Source organism: Canis lupus, chromosome 8 (genome assembly GCF_011100685.1).
Source record: "Canis lupus familiaris isolate Mischka breed German Shepherd chromosome 8, alternate assembly UU_Cfam_GSD_1.0, whole genome shotgun sequence".
In the NCBI taxonomy this organism is placed as follows: Eukaryota; Metazoa; Chordata; class Mammalia; order Carnivora; family Canidae; genus Canis; species Canis lupus.
The window spans coordinates 28,945,459-28,965,956 of NC_049229.1; the positions used below are offsets into that span (position 1 = coordinate 28,945,459).

General features: G+C 34.6%; 1 protein-coding gene across 5 annotated transcripts in view; it reads right to left on the reverse strand.

Annotated features, from left to right (window-relative positions):
- The window catches only part of TXNDC16 (thioredoxin domain containing 16), a 121,528-nt gene that overhangs the window by 30,617 nt on the left and 70,413 nt on the right, over positions 1-20,498 (reverse strand). For 3 of the 5 annotated variants that reach the window (XM_038544717.1, XM_038544719.1, XM_038544721.1), the window contains 7 exons: positions 16,963-17,129; positions 16,512-16,572; positions 8,645-8,768; positions 4,854-4,997; positions 4,126-4,185; positions 1,907-2,075; positions 1,420-1,556 (listed from right to left, as the gene is read on the reverse strand). In XM_038544717.1, the coding sequence (XP_038400645.1) occupies positions 1,420-1,556; positions 1,907-2,075; positions 4,126-4,185; positions 4,854-4,997; positions 8,645-8,768; positions 16,512-16,572; positions 16,963-17,129 (862 nt within the window). The remainder of the gene's footprint in view (positions 1-1,419; positions 1,557-1,906; positions 2,076-4,125; positions 4,186-4,853; positions 4,998-8,644; positions 8,769-16,511; positions 16,573-16,962; positions 17,130-20,498) is intronic. The other 2 variants (XM_038544718.1, XM_038544720.1) reach the window with 2 other exon arrangements.

The window sequence follows — 20,498 nt, forward strand, 5'->3', positions numbered from 1 at the left end:
AATTCTTTTTATTCTATTTTTTTATTTTAAATTCAATTTGCCAACATATAGTATAACACCTAGTGCTCACCACATCACATGGGAAATTATTTTTTTTTGGTTTATTTTAGAGACAGCAGACTCTAGGAGACTCCTCTCTGAGCTCAGAGCCCCACACAGGGCTCCATCTCAAGATTGTGAGCTCAAGACCTGAGCCAAAATCATGAGTCGGGTGCTTAACCAACTGCGCCACCCAGGGGCCCCTAAAAGTAAAATTCTGACCCATGACACAACAGGAATAAACCTTGAGGACATCGTGCTAAGTGAAAAAAGCCAGCCAATAAAGGACAAATACTGTATGATACCACTTATAGGAGGTATCCAGGGTCGTCAAACTCACAGAGTTACAAAGTAGAATTGAGGTTGCCAGGGGCTAGGGAAACAGGGACACAGAATTGTTTCACAGGTACAGAGGTTCAGTTTTGCAAAATGAAAAAGTTCTAGAGATTAGCGCACAACAATGTAAATATACTTGACACTAGCGAACTATATGCTGAAACGGGTTAAGATGGTAAATTTGTTACATGTATTTTATCACAATTTTAAAAAAAGAAAAAATATTTAAAGAAGGAGACACTATAAATTAGAGTAAGAAAATACTATAAATTAAAGCAAGAAGAAAATTCAGGTGAATATTAATTAAGAAGGATGACAGAGATTTTCTCCAACTGAAATCCACTGAAGAAATCTCAAAATCAATAAATTTGAAAACAAAATTTAAGCCACTAAACATAAAATTATTAAAGCTAAAACCAAACTAGGGGAAAATAATTGAAACAAAATAACAAGAATATCCTTAATACATAAAAATTTCATAGTAATTCATTAGACAAGCACTAAAATCCCATTTTTAAAAATGAATAACATATGTAACACATAGTTTACAGAAAACATAAAGTTATCCTCCTATTGGGATTCTATACCCATTAAACAGTCTAAATTCACACAGATGCATAAATAAAAATATTCTTTATGGCAAAAAGAAAAAAGGGAAACAACAGATGTTATTTGTTGGAAACAGTTAAGTAAAATTATGGTATATGTATCCAAAAATACAGTCATGATGCTTTTTAAATATATTAAATCACCCATGTAATGGAAAAAAAATGCACCCATGTACTATTAAATAGAAACAGCAAGATACTAACCTAGATACACAATATTAGCCCGATTACAATAAAATATATATAAATATGCAATACACAGAAAGAAGAGGGAAGGAATTATATCAAAATTTAACTCTAAATAATTTTAGATTTTTTTCTTCTAATTTTTTAATTTTCAAAATTCTATCATTTGAGTTCTCAATAATTTAAACAGATATTAATTTACTTTTTTAAAAAACTAGCAATCAAGTTTTTAACTTACATAACTACTTACCTGTTGTCATGTTTGGGCTAAATAGTCCCAGCACTGACACACTAGAGTAGGAGATCAGGTCTTTATATAATTCCCCACTTAAATATTCTTCTGCTTCTTGTACAGATGTTATGTTCACTGGGCATGAAATCCTGCTGCTGGGTGAATATATAAGTATATTCAAAATTAATTTTTAAAGATAGTTTTCAGCTTACAAAAGAATAAAATATATTGATGTTAGCAAACACTATATTCCACAGGATAAATATCTGACAAAATAAAGACAACTAAATACTATTCTAATAATAAAAAAAAAATCACTCTCATTAAACAAAATTTCTATCTCCCTAAAAGTGAAGAAATGTGGATAAGCTCTCCCCACCAATGTTTATCTTATGATCTCAATTCACTACTCCTTATCTATTCAATGTGTGTCAACAAAGTATGGCAATTAGAAGATTTACAGACCTCAAAATTTAAAAGTCTTAGGGAGAAGCTGAATACTTACAGCTGGATAAATTTTAGGAGATCTTCAGTTCCTAGCATACCAGCATAAGACACCGGATTCTTGCCTTCCTTGTACATCTTTACAACAGGAAATTCAGTAACATTTTGCTTGGTACATAAATCAGACCAATCTGCACAGTTCACTCTAGTGAGTAGCATAGTGGATGTGCCTAAACAAAAGGAAATGCACATTTTATAAATATTAATGTAGGAAACTCAGTTGTGTAGACTTGACAACATTTTTTAGCCCATTCTTATTTTAACCTCTCATCAGCATGAACTACTTCCACTGGAAACTCTCTTCCCTTGATTTTTGCAACCCCTTCCCCTATTTGGCTTATTTCCCCACCTCCTTTGCTGCTTTTTTGAGTCCCTTTTGCATGTTCATCTGCTAGTAGAGTCTAAGATGCCTGCAGTATTACATCCCCCCTATACTTTATCAATGCAGGAATTTCAAACAGTGTTCCTAATTTAAAGGAAAAATAAACAGATCCTCTTAGCTACAGATAGTAGGTACGTATATAAAAACTTGACATTTGCTGCCACCTTGTGACCGAAATATTCTTCACCGTCTTAGATGAAAAGTGGCTTTTTCCCATGTAGCCAATGTGCAAGGTTACAGGACTGAACACCCAAAGTATTACAATATTCTCCTAATTTACAAAGTTGTAGTATGGGCTTCAATGTAGATGCAAAACAATTACCTATACTATGTGTCTCTAGGGGCCAGGGAGCCTCTTTATTTGATCATCAATAGAGAAGAAAGTAAGGAACTCTGTTCCCATTTTCATTTGGTATTGACAAATGGGCTAGGTGAGGGGTTAATTCTATTATTCACAGCATTATCTAGTTATTCCTTCATTTATGGTTTATATTTACCACCCCTTTTTCTTTCTTCTAATTTTTTGCCAGTGTGGCTGGAGAACCAAAAAGAAGAAATTTAGATCTTTCTAAAGACTGCAACTACAGAATCTGAAATCCAATGGTAGGCAAATAAGAATTCAAAGAGAATATGAAAGAGAGTAATAGGATTTGCTTTAAAAAAAAAAAAAAGATTAGGAATCACATTATCTGTAGTCTTAATCACATCTTCACTTGGGGAATGAAATAATCAGAAGTTGGATCAAACATTGTTGAGAAATGAACTGAGGAAAAATGGTTCAAAGTGATTTTTTAAATCTCTGATGTTTTTATTACCATAGAACATGTTATATTTAGGATTGACTTTCTGGAATTAATTTCTTGAGTTCACAAAAGTTCCCAGTATATAAGTTGTATACTAGTAGACATTTTCCACTAAATTCTACAGTATTAACTTATTCATTTATTCAACAATTATTAAACATCAAGTATTCTACAATTTAAGGCAATATACCAAATCCAGTGAGCTATGTATAAGGTATGCTACCTACTGAAAAGAACTTACTAAAAATTGAAAGAGCTTAAGCTAGTGCCCCCAAAAAACTAAATGGTGGATACATTCGTAAAATAGCTAAAAGAATAAGCTTATTTAACTAGAATCTCTAAGGAAAAAAAACAGTAGGAAAAAATCATATTACAGATATGAAGCATGATACATTCTGTCTTATTCAAATGTTTATAAAACATTATCCTAATCCAACATTATTTCTCCTTACCTCTCCCTATGTCTTTGCTGGGATGACAGGATAGATATTCTGAGTTCAAGTCCATTCTTTGAATTCTTATTGCCTACCACTGGAGCATATTTTCATAGAACAGTTAAAAGATCTTGGCTATTAAGATCCACTGGCTATCCAGTCCACAAGGAGCTATATGAATAGCTTCAAGAACAGAGATCTTACATGTTTGGTTAGACTGTGAGACTGAGTCTTATTTGTCACATTTTTGTTTAAGTATATTTAATATTTATTTAATAATATTTAATAGTTACTGGCTCAGAGTAGGCTCTCAATAAATATTTACTGAATGAATTCAGCCAAAAAGATTACTAGATTAACTGTGGCCACAAGTACTTAATACATAGGCTCTCTACTATATACTAAACACAGTTCCATGAAGAGAGCCAAAATGAATGCTTCTGAGCCTCTCTGAAACTCATGGTTCATTAACATAACACTGGAGACACAAATATAATGACATGAAATTTTAAGTGGTTTTCTTCATCTTTAGCATGACATGGTTTTACAAATGGCTACAGCTGAGAATCAAGAAAATAAACATGCATATCACATTACATACCTTTCAATTTAATTGCCAAATCGATATAGGATTGCAGAAATGCCATGGATACTGCTTGCCCTACATTAAAATAAAAATTCAACAAATATTGCAACACGCATATCTCTCCAAAGGATCCATACATATACATTAACAAACACAGATTTATAGGGCTTCCCAAAATTGTTATTTCTTCATAAGAAATATTCTAATATACAGTACTCAATATTGTACACACATTCAAGAGGATTCCAAAGGCAACTAATTGTCTATACTCATATTGCAAAGAATATAGTTGAAGGGCTATTATTTGAAGGTAAAAGCAATATATGTCCTATAGATCCATAAGAACAGTTAATATATTAAAATCATTAGCTGGGGCGGGGGGGCCTGGGTGGCTCAGTCAGTTGAGCATCTACCTTCCACTCAGGTCATGATCCCAGGGACCTGGGATAGAGCCCCATTTTGGGCTCCCTGCTCAGTGGGGAGCCTACCCTCTTCCTCTGTCTGCCTCTGCCTCTGCCTCTGTTTGTGCTATCAAATAAATAAATAAAAGCTTTAAAAAAATCATTAGCCTGAATCATAATAATTTTTCTAAATTAGTAAATCCTTCAAAATGTGCAGTCTACCTGGAACATATGAAAACTATGTCATTTGACAACATGCAATATACAGAATGCAAAAATAAAATCTGCCAACTTTAAGTGCTCTAATGTGTAATACTGCCTCCTCTGAAGGCTCATACTCACAACCAGCATAGAAAAGCACTATGCTATCAGAAGCCACTACTGTCGTGTTAAATGTCTCTTCTGTTAGTTCCACAGTGAGTTCCAAAGGTAAGGGTCTCTTCCTATCTCTGTAAACAGTTTCTGCCACTTCATCATCTTGAACATCTAAAATGTTCAAAAATAAATTAATGTATATATAAATGCAAAACTAACATAAATACAAATTTCACTGGATGACAAGCACTCTGATCAACACTAGGGAAAATAGTAAACAAAACAGACATTAACAGAAAATAGTAAACGAAACAGTCCCTGACCACATGGAGCTTCTATTTACAGAAAAGTGAGACAATAAACTGATCACTGAATAAACACATAGTTACAAATTGTGCCAGTTTAAGGAATACATGAGAGATTGTAATAGGGAAATTTAGATTGGGAGATTCAAAACCTTCCAGCTAGAGAATCCAAAAAAAAAAAAATGTCTTAGGCAAAAAGAAAAACATATACAAAGGCTCTAAAACATAAAAGAGCTTAGCATATAGCTTAGCATATACTGAGGCAAGGCAAATTTGACTAAAACAAGATAGGACGAAGGAGTAAATGGCATGAGAAAACTCTAGACTAGGCAGTAGCTAGATCATAAGGAGCCATATGAGCCAAGAATTTTAGATTATATTATAAGTACATCAAGTTATATGGATTCTGAATATATAAAAACCTATCATTAACTCAGACCAACCAACAAACCAGCAGACCCATCCATTTATCCACCCATCCATCCATCTATCCACCCATGTCTGGGGTAAAAAAAACACATTTTGCATTTTTAAATATTCTGTTGGAGGTTTGTACAGATTATATAGAAAAACTGAAAGGACATCTAACTAACTTGATTAGAAAGACAAAGTTTCCTAAAAGAGTTGACACTAGCTGAATATTAAAAGAAATAAAAAAAAAAAAAAAAAAAAGAAAATAAACTTAGGTAGGCAGAAGGAAGGCAGTATAGGCATACAGAGCAAAAGGAACAGCATGTGCAAAGGCACAGTGGCATGAAGGAGCATGCAAATGAAAATGCAAACATTGATTGGCTATCTAGTGATATCAAAATTACTATTAGTTTTTAGATGTAATAATAGCATTATGTTCTTTTTTTTCCCCAGGGAGAGAGAGAGAGAGAGAGAGAGAGAGAGAGAGAGAGAGAGAAAGAGAGAAAGCAAGTGAGTACAAGCTAGGTGGAGAGGGGGGAAGAGGGAGGCGCAAAGAGAGAATCCCAAGCAGGCTCCATGCTTAGCACAGAGCCCAACGTAGGGTTTGATCTCATGACCCTGAGATCATGACCTGAACTGAAATCAAGAGTTGGGATACTCAATTGGACTAAGCCACCCAGGTCCCCAATTATGTTCATTTTAATTTTTGTGTTTTTTTAATTCAATTCAATTTAATTAACATATATTCTGTTATTAGTTTCAGAGGTAGAATTCAATGATTCATCAGTTGCATTCAACACCCAGTGCTCATTATGTCCATCCTAAAAGAAGAATCCTTATATATCTGAAATACATAGGGAAATCTTTTTGGATAAAATTATGTATTTGGGATTTGCAACAAAATGATCAGGAGTGGGCAGTGACTAGAATAGGAGAGCCATGGATTGATAGTGGTTGGGTGGGTCCAGGTAATGGATACCAGGAGATCTGTTCTATTATCCCATCTACTTTATGGTAAGTTCATAATTCCTTATAATAACACAGAAAGAAAGATGAATGGAGGAAAACAGTTTTTAAAAAGTATTATTTTCATATGATTTTTAATACTATAAAATAAAATACTAGATCTGAATTACTGTATATCTCCACAGCTTTCTGCTGTGTGACTCTAGTCAGGCACATAACTCTCTGGGCCTCAGTGTTCAAATCTTAAACATTAAGAGTTGTACAACACTAACTTAAAGGAACTTAAAAACACCACATTCCATGACACTAACAAGTTAGAACTCCAATACCAAAATTTAAAAAGGCCTATTTTCTTCACATATTTTCCTTATCCTTCCAGTCCTTTCTTACTTCTTAACCCATTCTTGTTCACTTCTTCCAACACTTCCTTTCTCTCCTTTCTATTCTCTCAATAAGCTGTCACTTTAAAATTGATCCACTCTTTAGTTCTATCTTTCACCTATTTATCAATATACACACACGTGAGTTTAATATCTTTTCCATATTGTCCTTTTGTAGAATTCAGTCCACTTTATTCTGATTCATTCTGTGTCCATTTCCTTTGAAGGACATTTTTCTTTGTGTCGTCCTCTCACATGGTAACAAACTCTTTCCTATACTGCATATTTTTCCTATACAAATGGAATAAAACAAGGGGGGTATTATGTGGACATACACTATTTTGGGCCAATATGAATTACAGACCTAGAAAAGTAAGACCAAAAAAAAAAAAAAAAAACCCACAACAAAACAACAAACAAAAGGCAAAGCTGTATAAGGAACCCTAGAACTAGGCTGGGGAGAGAAGGCAGGCAGAGAAGAAAGAGAAAGTCACACCACATGGCAAACCAAGGGGATATGCCAATAAGGAAGTCTTGAAACAAGCACCTCCCACTAAGGGCAAGACCTGATTAAGTGGATAGAGGGACAATTCCCTTAACTGGAGGATAGAACATATGAAGCATGATAGAAACAGAGCCAGAAGAAAGAAACCAAACCACAGGTCTATGTAATGACAATACTAAGGAGAACTCTGGCTTAAAACATGAGCAGTTCCAACTTCTGCATATTAGAAAAGAATTAGAACATAGCTCAAACCAAGAAACTGGTCACTGGTAACCATTGAAGCTCAAAGCCCTCATTAAATTTATAATATAGATTCTGATCAAAATAATGAATGGATCTCCCAAAAAGAATATGTAAATTACTCCCTTCTTGGCGCTTATAATAGTACTCTGTAAAACATTCAAGTATATACTAAATGCAATACAAAAATGAACAATACATAATCCCTACTTTAGAGATATTATAGACTAGTGGAGAAAAAAGTAAGTGAGCAATTACAGAATAGGATTAATGTTGCTAAAGAGGTATCAGTAACAGTAATGATCAAACATAAGATTTCAAGTCCGAACGCTTAAGTTCTAGTCCAGGCTCCACCACATGCCATTTGTGCAACCTTGGGTAGGTTACTCAACCCTGCTAAAACAGATTCTTCCGCTACAACATGAAGGTGACATCAGCTAACTTAGAGGATGACAATCAAAGTGAATAATGTGTAGGAAAATAGCCTTGAAACCATAGAATACTTCAAAAATATAAGGAATAAGTACAATAAAAAGAAATGTAGCATGTTAAAAAAAGAGGTTTTAAAATGTTACTGAAATTTACTCCCAAATTGTCAACAATTAGACTTATTTACAACTACAAATACAACAACATTTATTAGAATTTCATTTCCTAATAGGAAAAAATAAAAGTAAAATACCATGTTGTGGTCCTAGGTCATTTTTAAACATGGAGTAGACCAGTAAGGCTGAAAGAATGGATTCAGAAGGTAAAGGCACAGATGCGGAAAGCTGGAAGCCTAGCATGTAACAATGAAAGGCATCACACTAAATAAAATACAGCATCCTTACCTTTTCCACCAAATCAACTTGACAAAATGTCATTCAAAATAGGTTTCTCCAAGTTACCCGTAGTCTTGAATGTCAAAACATTCTATGAGTAAGTTAATTCATCTAAATTTCACTGATCTTACGGGTGACGAGTAGGAATGGGGGTTGGAGGGAGAAAGAGCATCGCAAAATGTATTACCCATATTTGGACTTTTCGTGTCCTCATCTTCATCTTCTTGAATTTCTTCAACGTGCACATTACTTTCCACATGGGATATTAGTGAATCAATATCATCTAACACCAAAAATTCCGCTGGCACTCCCTAGAAATACATTCATTTTTAAAACCACAACTAAAAATATAACAGCAATTTAATAAAAACATTTTACTTGTTTGACACTAAAATGAAACTAAATCTTTGAACTTCAGTTTTAAAATTAAATGAAACAGAAAAAGGAAGTTAATTCCATAATCATAATGAAAAGTTTCCAAAACATACTTTATATAAAGATAGTGTGCACTACTGAAAAAAAAATGGCAAAAAAGAACTGAAAGTTTCACTTGCTTCTTGTCCACACTTGCATTATATTGAAGTCTGAAACATTTCACACATAACAGCATGTCCTACTTTAATATAAAAGGAATATATATATACATGTGTGTACACACACACACACAAACTTAATTAAAAAAAGGGCCAAACAAAACTATTTTGATATTCCACAGAAATTCAAAATAATATCTCATCCTAAAATAATTCCACTAAAATTTAGCTAAAAACATAAAATTACTACCTGCCCCCAGGTACTTTAAGAATACCAAATCTAGTCCCATGAGATTATTCCACCATTACAATTTCTTTCGCTAATATCCAACTATCAAGTAAATTAGAATAAGGTTATAAAATAACTGTGTTTGTTCTCTGATCACATATCTTCATCTTTTTAATATTAAAAAGTGAGTAATTTTTTACTTCTGCAGAAATAATACCAGAGTTAAAAAGTAGAGCAAGTAAAGTCAAACCAAATTTGTTTGATGTATACATAGATATTGTGGTAGTAAACTTTTTTATTCAAATATAACATTCACACAGGAAAGAACAAAAACTGTAAGTTCAGAGTTCAATGAATTTTTACAAAGTTGAACTCAGAACTCAACGAAATTGAGACCAGAAAAACTGTGGAACAGATCAACAGAACCAGGAGTTGGTTCTTTGAAAGAATTAATAAGATAGATAAACCATTAGCCAGTCTTATTAAAAAGAAGAGAGAAAAGACTTAAATTAATAAAATCATGAATGAAAATGGAGAGATCACCACCAATACCAAGGAAATACAAACGATTTAAAAAACTTATTATGAGCAGCTATACGTCAATAAATTAGGCAATCTAGAAGAAATGGACGCATTTCTGGAAAACCACAACTACCAAAACTGGAACAAGAAGAAATAGAAAACCTGAATAGGCCAATAACCAGGGAAGAAATTGAAGCAGTCATCAAAAATCTCCCAAGATACAAAAGTCCAGGGCCAGAAGGCTTCTCAGGGGAATTCTATCAAATGTTTAAAGATGAAACCATACCTATTCTACTAAAGCTGTTCAGAAAGATAGAAAGAAATGGAACACTTCCAAACTTGTTCTATGAGGCCAGCATCACCTTAATTCCAAAACCAAAGACCCCACCAAAAAGAATTGTAGACCAATATCCCTGATGAGCACAGATGCAAAAATTCTCAACAAGATACTAGCCAATAGGATCCAACAGTACATTAAGAAGATTATTCACCATGACCAAGTGGGATTATCCCCGGGATGCAAGGCTGGTTCAACACTCATAAAGCAATCAATGTGATAGATTATATCAGCAAGAGAAAAAACAAGAACCATATGATCCTCTCAATAGATGCAGAGAAAGCATTTGACAAAATACAGCATCCATTCCTGATCAAAACTCTTCAGAGTGTAGGGATAGAGGGAACATTCCTCAGCATCTTAAAAGCCATCTATGAAAAGCCCACAGTGAATATCATTCTCAATGGGGAAACACTGGGAGCCTTTCCCCTAAGATCAGGAACACGACAGGGATGTCCACTCTCACCACTATTCAACACAGCACTAGAAGTCCTAGCCTCAGCAATCAGGCAACAAAAAGAAATAAAATGCATTCAAATAGGCAAAGAAGCCAAACTCTCCTTCTTCGCAGATGACATGAAACTGTACATAGAAAACCCAAAAGACTCCACCCCAAGATTGCTAGAACTCATACAGCAATTCAGCAATGTGGCAGGATACAAAATCAATGCCCAGAAATCAGTGGCATTTCTATATACTAACAATGAGACTGAAGAAAGAGAAATTAAGGAGTCAATCCCATTTACAATTGCACCCAAAAGCATAAATTACCCAGGAATAAACCTAACCAAAGAGGTAAAGGATCTATACCCTAAAAACTACAAAACACTTCTGAAAGAAATTGAGGAAGACACAAAGAGATGGAAAAATATTCCATGCTCATGGATTAGAAGAATTAATATTGTGAAAATGACAACGTTACCCAGGGCAATTTACACATTTAATGCAATCCCTATCAAAATACCATGGACTTTCTTCATAGAGTTGGAACAAATCATCTTAAGATTTGTGTGGAATCAGAAAAGACCCTGAATAGCCAGGGGAATATTAAAAAAGAAAATTATACCTGGGGGCATCACAATGCCATATTTCAGGTTGTATTACAAAGCTGTGGTCATCAAGACAGTGTGGTACTGGCACAAAAACAGACACATAGATCAATGCAACAGAGTAGAGAACCCAGAAGTGGACCCTCAACTTTATGGTCAACTAATATTCGACAAAGCAGGAAAGACTATCCACTGGAAAAAAGACAGTCGCTTCAATAAATGGTGCTGGGAAAATTGGACATCCACATGCAGAAGAATGAAACTAGACCACTCTCTTGCACCATACACAAAGATAAACTCAAATGGATGAAAGATCTAAATGTGAGACAAGATTCCATCAAAAACCTAGAGGAGAACACAGGCAACACCCTTTTTGAACTTGGCCACATTAACTTCTTGCAAGATACATGCACGAAGGCAAAAGAAACAAAAGCAAAAATGAACTATTGAGACTTCATCAAGATAAGAAGCTTTTTGCACAGCAAAAGATACAGTCAACAAACCTAAAAGACAACCTACAGAATGGGAGAAGATATTTGCAAATGATGTATCAGATAAAGGGCTAATTTCCAAGATCTATAAAGAACTTATTAAACTCAACACCAAAGAAACAAACAATCCAATCATGAAATGGGCAAAAGACATGAACAGAAATCTCTCAGAGAAAGACATAGACATGGCCAACAAGCACATGAGAAAATGCTCCACATCACTTGCCATCAGGGAAATACAATCAAAACCACAGTGAGATAACACCTCACACCAGTGAGAATGGTGAACATTAACAAGACAGGAAAGAACAAACGTTGGAGAGGATGTGGAGCAAGGGGAACCCTCTTGCACTGTTGGTGGGAATGTGAACTGGTACAGCCACTCTGGAAAACTGTTCCTGTTTGGAGGTTCCTCAAAGAGTTAAAAATAGATCTGCCCTACGACCCAGCAATTGCATTGCTGGGGATTTACCTCAAAGATACAGATGCAGTGAAATGCCGGGACACCTGCACCCCAATGTTTATAGCAGCAATGTCCACAATAGCCAAACTGTGGAAGAAGCCTCGGTGTCCATTGAAAGATGAATGGATAAAGAAGATGTGGTCTATGTATACAATGGAATATTACTCAGCCATTAGAAACAACAAATACCCACGATTTGCTTTGACGTGGATGGAACTAGAGGGTATTATGCTGAGGTAAATAAGTCAATTGGAAAAGACAAACATTATATGGTCTCATTCATTTGGGGAATATAAAAATTAGTGAAAGGGAATAAAGGGAAAGGAGAGAAAATGAGTGAAAACACCAGTGAGGGTGACAAAACATGAGAGACACCTAACTCTGGGAAATGAACAAGGGGTAATGGAAGGGGAGGTGGGTGGAGGGTTGGGGTGACTGGGTGATGGGCACTGAGGGGGGGCACTTGGCGGGATAAGCACTGGGTGTTATGCTATATGTTGGCAAATTGAACTCCAATTAAAAAATTAAAAAAAAAAAAAAAAGATACAGAACATTACCAGCACACCCAGAGGCCATATTTTCTTGCCTTTTCCTGACATTACACTCACCTAAAGGTAATCACTATTCTGACTTTCATTACCATCTATAAATTTTGCCAGTTTTTGAATTTTTATAATAGAACTATATATGGCTTATGCTCTTTTTGTGACCACTTCTTTTGTTCAACACTATTTGTGAGGTTTATCCATGTTACATTTAAAAGCAGTTTATTCTTTTTCACTGATGTATTCATTATATGAGTATACTAGTATGTACTGTATGTATACATGTATTTGTTCACCCATTCTGTTGCTCATGGATATGTGTTATTTCCAGCTTGGGACTATTATAAATACTAACTGCTAAGAACATTACTGTAGCTATCCTTTGGGGCACATGTATATGCATTTCTGTTGGCCAATACTTAGGAATGAAATTGGTGATTCATATGATATATGTAGCTTCAGCTTTAAGAAGCACTGCCAGATACTTTTCCAGTTTCCGTTGTACCAATTTTCACTCCTAGCAGCAATATACAAAAGTTCTTGTAACTCCACCTTCCTGAAAATACTTGGTATTATTACTTTTTAAATTTTTAGCTATTCCAGGCATGGGGGTAGTATGGTATCTCTTGTGGTTTTATTTGCATTTCTACCTACAGTTTATCTGCTAATTGGATAGAGGAAATGCATCTTATGATGGAGAGAATTAGCTGTCTCCACCTTAATTCAGTAATCAAATGTGGCATCATTAAGTGAGAAAACCAGACATCATCCACATTAGGATAAGATAAAAGGCAAATAAGCCAGCATTGTGAAGTATTCTTACCCAAAATGTTTAATAGAGTTAAGCAACCTAACTTCCAGTTTTTAGAAAACATAAGGGTACAGAGAAATAAGGCAGACAACAGCAAAAGGAAACAGACAAATCCAGAATATGGAAAAACTGGTCCATTTATCTAAAAGGCACTATCATGGAAGAAAAGGAGACGGAGTATTAAGACATTGAGAGATTTAAGAAACACACCAAATGTAATTCATAATCCTTAACTAAATTTTGGTTCCCCAAAACCATCTGTAGAAAATAATTTTAATATGAGAAAATTTGAATATGAACTGGCTAGGAGATTAGGCTATGATATTAAAAAGTCACTGTTAATTTTGTTAAGTGTGATAAGATTGTGATTATATACAGAAGAATAACTAATTTTTAGCGATTCATGTTAGGTATTTATGGGTAAATGTCACGATATCTAACATTCTTTAGAATGTTTCAGAAAAAATTATAGGTGAAGCAAATATGATAAAATATTAATTGTTGAATCTAGGTAATAGGTATATGGTTGTTCATTCTATTTTTCTACTTTTAGTTTGATTTTATTAAAAACACTGAAAAAAAGGAATTAAAAAGGGCTTTTAAAAACTTAGATACTAAGAAAGATCCTAAGCATTAATATATTACTCGTAATACTATGCTAAAACACAAACAACTCTTCTCCTTAAGCCTTCTGTATGTGTGTCCTCTCAGCCCAGAATACTCTTTCCCCACATAACCACAGGTATATTCCTTTGCTTTAGTATTACTAAGCAGTGAGGTCTTCCAAGACTACTCTCTCACCTTATCTTGACTTTTTTTCCATTGTCCTTAACACCATGTGACATTCTAGCTACACTGGTTTTGTATTCATCTCCTGCCACTAGTATATTAGCTCCATGAGGGCAAAAACTTGTTTTTGTTCACTGCTATGTCCTTAGAGCCTAGAACTGAGTCTGAAACAAAGCAGGTACACAATAAATACTTATGGAAAGGATGAATGGATGAATATTAGTATTTATTGAGCAATTATGAATGTATTGTACCTTGTGCTAATTTAGCACTTTACATTATTTCTTTTAATACACTGACCCAACAACTCTTTAAAATAGGTATTGTTAACCCTACTCTACAATGAAAAAAAAAATAGAGACATACAGAAATCAAGTAATTTGCCCAGAGTTACAAAGTAGGATGTGAACTAGGCAATAAGATTCTATAGCATAAACTCTTAATACTATGTTGCTAATTACTACCATAGGAAAAAAAAAACCTTCTGAAGAATAAATGTAATATTAAAAGATACATTTTATAATTTACTATACAATGCTTGTAATGTAGTAATATAAGCATACGATACTATCTATGCAACCAGTTCTATACTTAAGGGCCCTCAAACTCTTTGCCTGGAAAGGGAAAGAGAGAAAAAAAAAAAAATGACTGATCATACAATCTTAGGATGAACATTATTGCCCTGATGAGAAGGTTAAAAATATATATATATATTTGCACCAAATTCAATAAAGAAACTCAGAGAAAAAACTATTCTACCCTTTACAGAAGACATCTTTGCAGAGATAGTTATCTTATAACCTATCTTACCTCATGCTATACAAAATTATAATATTTTAACAATTTAAGGCATCTAAACTCAGAAACCAGCATGAACTTTAATTTTTCCATAAAACCTATTTCCCAATAATAAATATTATATTTTCTTATTTAAGGATCTTTATCTACAAGCAAAAAAGCTTCAGAAAGTATTCTTTCCATGACCTAACCAAAAAGCAGAGCATACTAGCCCTATACTATAGTATACACATTTGAACAATAGTACAGTTTTCAAAGTATTTTCCTATTTTGTCTTATAAAACTTCTTGTAAGTTAGAAGGGAAGGTTTTAGAATATTTCACAAATGAGAAAACTGAGCTTAGAGAAGATAATTCACTTATCTGGTCCCAGAACCAGATGGAACAGAATCCAAGTCTTGTCACTTTTGTCTATTCATGCCATAGACATAGGCAAGAGAATTTAAATTGTCTGGCAGTTCAGGGGCACCTGGCTGGTTCAGTTGGTAGAGTATCCAACTCTTGATTTTGTAGTCGTGAGTTCAAGCCCCACATTAGCTACAGAGATCACTTAAATTAAAAAACAAACAAACAAAAAACCTGTCTGGCAGTTCATAAATATATTGTTTTGCATATTTTTTAAAAGACTTTATTTATTTATTCATGAGAGACACAGAGACAGAGAGAGAGAGGCAGAGACACAGGCAGAGGGAGAAGCAGGCTCCATGCAGGGAGCCTGATGCGGGACTCAATCCCGGGCGTCCAGGATCACGCGCTGGGCTGAAGGCAGACACTTAACTGCTGAGCCACCCAGGCTGCCCATGTTTTGCATATTTATATAATACTTAGAAATGTTCAGAATTAAAGAGTTCTTAATAATTAAGAAAACATTTAAGAAAAATATAAGAAAACAGAGACATTAACAGAAATTTACAAAAGCAAAATAAATGGGAAATAAGCCTTTAAAAAAATGTTCAACCGCATTAATAACCAAAAACATGCAAATTAAAACAGGAACTTTGTCTATGGAGAAGTTTTTTTTTTAAAGGTAATGCTCAGTAGTGGCAAAGATATAGGAGAAACAAGTAATTCCAAACCTTGCTGGTTTCTGGAGGGCAATTTGACAATGTATTCTATCAGCCTTAAAAAAATCCCATTTCCTTGATAAATTTCACCTCCAGAAATTTAGCTGAAGGAAAGAATCAGTGATGTTCAAAACAGTGCACAAAGGCACAACAGGAAGTAATTAAATATAACTTTACATGAAAAGTAGGATATATAGCATGTTCTTAATTTTCTTTTAAAAAATACATATATGGGAACATGAGAAAAAAGAAAAATTAACAAATGGAAAAAAATACACCAAAATATTAACAGCAATAATCTTTGAATAGTGGCAATTTATAGAATTTCTTTTCTGTAATAAGCATATGTTACTTTATGACCACATTTACTAACTTTCTTTAAATAATTAGCAGACATTGTAGACCAATACATAAAATGACTAACCTCTTCTGCTCTTCTGAAGACCACATTAGCATGCTGAGGAATGTCTACTTCCAAAGAGTCCCTTTTGAAAAATGGAAATAAATGTTTTATACAGCTAATCTGAAGAACAGTCATCCAGGATGTCAATATAAAACAGAATATAAGTTCTTACACTAAAAACAATTTATGAAAAAAGATTACAATTTAGTGATCTAAGTTTTAGACATAAATTCAGACTAGATGTTCTAGTCTCCATCTTAATCTACATCTTCATTTAGCAAAGTTTAAAGGTCTAAATTTTAATCAAGCTAATAATTAATGTACAGACTTTAGCTCAGCAAGTGATTCTAATTATATTAGAATTTACTAGAGATATCTGGGTTTATTTACAAGTCAATATATTAGCATATTTTAAAAAGAGAAAAATTCTAGTGTTTTACTAAATACAGTGAATATTTTATGTTTAAGATACCTTAACAAGAGTAGAACTCCTGCTTTCCCCAGAAGACGCCAAGCAACCCATTCTGCAGTTCTTCTGTCAGCTTCATATGTTGCTTGCTGACTAACAATAAAAACTAGTGGTAATCCTAGTTGGAGATGAATAGTTGAAACCTGTTGAGGGTCTTCAGTAACTTCAGTCTTCATTTAAAAAAAGAACAAAAGATCTTCATTGTCCAAGAATAGGGTTCCAACATTCAGATTTAAACTCTAATTCTTATTAATAAAGTCATGGGTAAAAAAAAAAAGAAAACAAGTCTGTAAAATAAATCCAATATTAACAGAAATGACCTCAATACTTCCTGAGGTTCATCCTCCCAATATACTTACATAGCTTAAGCATTATAAAACTAACACATTTACAAAGAGTTAGACATGAAATTACAACCACAAGGAATAAGCATATTAAAAAGAATTTTTAGAAAACAATTAATAAAACAGTGTGGTACTGATAAATAGATATTTCAAATGAAATAGAATAACTAAGGTATAAATTCCTTCATATAAGAATTTAACATATAATAAATGACACATTATAGAACAATGAGGAACATCTGAGTTAGGACAGCAGCTTGAATATATACATCTAATTTTACTTCCTCCAGAAATCCCAAGAAAACTATAGCAGGAAGATTTTTTTTTAAAGAAGATAAACATGCATATGTGAAGACAGGAAAAGAGAAAAGACAAAAAATTTTTGGAAGCTGAAGAACAGAATAATAACTAGCTTAGGAGAATCTAACAAGGCAAAACCGTTAAGCCATGAGAGAGAAAGCTACGAAACAATTAAATTTTAACTGCAGCATCCTAAAATTGCTCAGGATTTGTCAGTGCCTGGTATCTCTGAAACCAGAGGAGAAATACTGGAGGGGGCAGTGGCAGGAAGACTCTGAAATAAGAAGAATAGGTAAAAGCTTTGGAGGAGTTAGATCCTGAGATTCTCCTCCCAACTCTATGAATTTAGGCAACTATTCCTCCCTCACACCAGAAGAAATCTGGGGGGACCTCAGAAAATCTGAGAGTGTGAATACCATGCCAAAAGTGGGGAATTAAGTAACTAAATGCTAAGACGCCCCCAACTCCCAACCCACTCAGTTCCCAGAATATAAGTGGCCAGACTTTTGTCCTCCCAACAGAAGACTGGAAGATCCTTTTCTGAGAATCAAGAGTAACCCCAAGAAAAAGCCCAAGGATACTGACATTAGGGTTCACTAAAAAGCAGCCAAGGTCCAATCACCCTATAAAGCTCAGAATTAACAAGTCTCATCTACATTCTCAGAATTTCTAATTAGCTTTTTAGTTTCATATTCTAAATCACAAACAGATACCCAAGGAGTAACACACATCTGAGGGAAACCTCTAAAATAAAACATAGAGACCAGGACAAACAGAAAAACAGATAACATGCAGAAAACACAGTTTTCAGAAAACACAGTTTTCAGGACTATTCAGGAAGCAGGTTCAGAAAACCACCACTGATAAACTCCAGGTGATGGGAAGATACTGAATCTATAAAGAAACAAAAAATAAAACTGAACAATTCTGCCAGAAAGTACATACAGCAAAAGATGGAAAATAGGGAGAAAATGTAATAAAGGTAAAGGACTGGGTCAAGAGGTCCAATGCCCAACTATGAGTTCCAGAAAGAAAGAAAGGAAAAACAGAAGGGAAGATATTATCTCTAAAATAAAAACAAAGTTTCCCATAACTGAAGGAATATGAATTGCCAGGATGAAAGAGCCCATTGAGTAACCAAATAGTGGAATAAAAGCAGATACACAGGAAGATGCCTTCTTGCATGCTTTGCAATTATTGAGGATTTTTTTTTTATTCCTAAACATTTCTAGAGAAAATCTGATACTCACCTATGGTAGTCAGAATTCTAAAATAGCCCCCAAGATTTCTGGTGCACAAATCTTGGATAATCCCAATCCCTTGATCAGGTTACACTGTAGAAGTAGAAGACTGTACAGCACAAGACAGTAAGATTATCTTGATTAGGTTACATTGTAGAAGACTGTCATAGCATAAGACAGTGAGATTGTCCTGCTGGCTCTGAAGGAGGAAGCAGCAATTCTTCAAGAAGGCCCTATGGCCAGGATCTGAGAATAGTCTGTAGTAGCTGAGAGCAACACCAGACAACAAACAGCAAGAAAGTGGGGACCTCAGTCCTACAACTGAATGGGTAGAACAGCCTGAAGGAATAGGAAGACCCGGTTCCTTCTTTGCATGTTTGGAAAAATCAGCAATTCACCATTAAAAAGTGAAAAACAGGAACAAGCAATAAAGACGGAGATCTGGCAAATCATTAAAAGCCATTATATCCTCCTAAGAAAATGGGGCTTTCGGGATCCCTGGGTGGCGCAGCGGTTTAGCGCCTGCCTTTGGCCCAGGGCGCGATCCTGGAGACCCAGGATCGAATCCCACGTCGGGCTCCCGGTGCATGGAGCCTGCTTCTCCCTCTGCCTGTGTCTCTGCCTCTCTCTCTCACTGTGTGCCTATCATAAATAAATAATAAAAAAATTAAAAAAAAAGAAAATGGGGCTTTCTTCTGTAAATGAACTGAAACTATTTAGAAGTTGTAAGAAATATTGTAACATGTATATTTAAAAATATTACTCTGCTAGCTATGGCAAGTATGAACTCAAAGGGAGTGGGGAAAAAAAAGGGGAGGAATAGAGACCGGATCAGTTACTATTACTAAAATAGAACATGAGAGATGGTGAAAATCTTGATTAAGGCACTGGCTGTTAGAATGAAGAATTCAAAAGATATTTAAGATGTAAAATTAGATGTGGGGAGATGCAGGAATTGAGAATGGTTTCCCAGGTTTCTGCTAAGAATGGATAGTAAATTAACCAAGATAATGAAGAAAGAACAGATGGTGGAGAAGGACAACACACGGATGTTGGACATATTGAGCTTAAGGAGAGATACATCTAATTAGTAGTTAGATATATGGGTCAGGAAGTCCAAAGAAAAATTTGACCTCAAAGTTCAGCTCTGAGAATCGGTATAGCTAATGGCATAGAAACAGATGAGATCACTTGAAGAGTGTGTCCTGAGCATATATCACTATGTGTATAGCCAAGTACTCTAAAACCTGATGGCTTAAAATAACAAAAATCACTTATTTGGTTCATATATCTGCAAGCTCATCTCTGATCGATGTAACATTAGCAGAGCCTCTCGACAGGAGGCAGAAGGTCTGATTTATTTATTATTATTTTTATTATTATTATTATTATTTTTAGAAGGTCTGCTTTAAAGATGGTTCATTCACTGGCTTGCAAGCTGATGCTGACTATATGAGCTCAGCCAGGGCTCTGGGCTAGAGGCCTCAATTCCTCTTCACCAAGGTTTCTCCTTGGATTTAGTTTCATATCACAGTACCTGGGTTTTAAGAATGAGCAACCAAAAAAGGCAAAGGAGAAGCATAAGGCATCTTGTGACATACAATCTCAAAAGTTACACATCATCACTTCAGTCTTATTCTATTGGTCAAGGCAA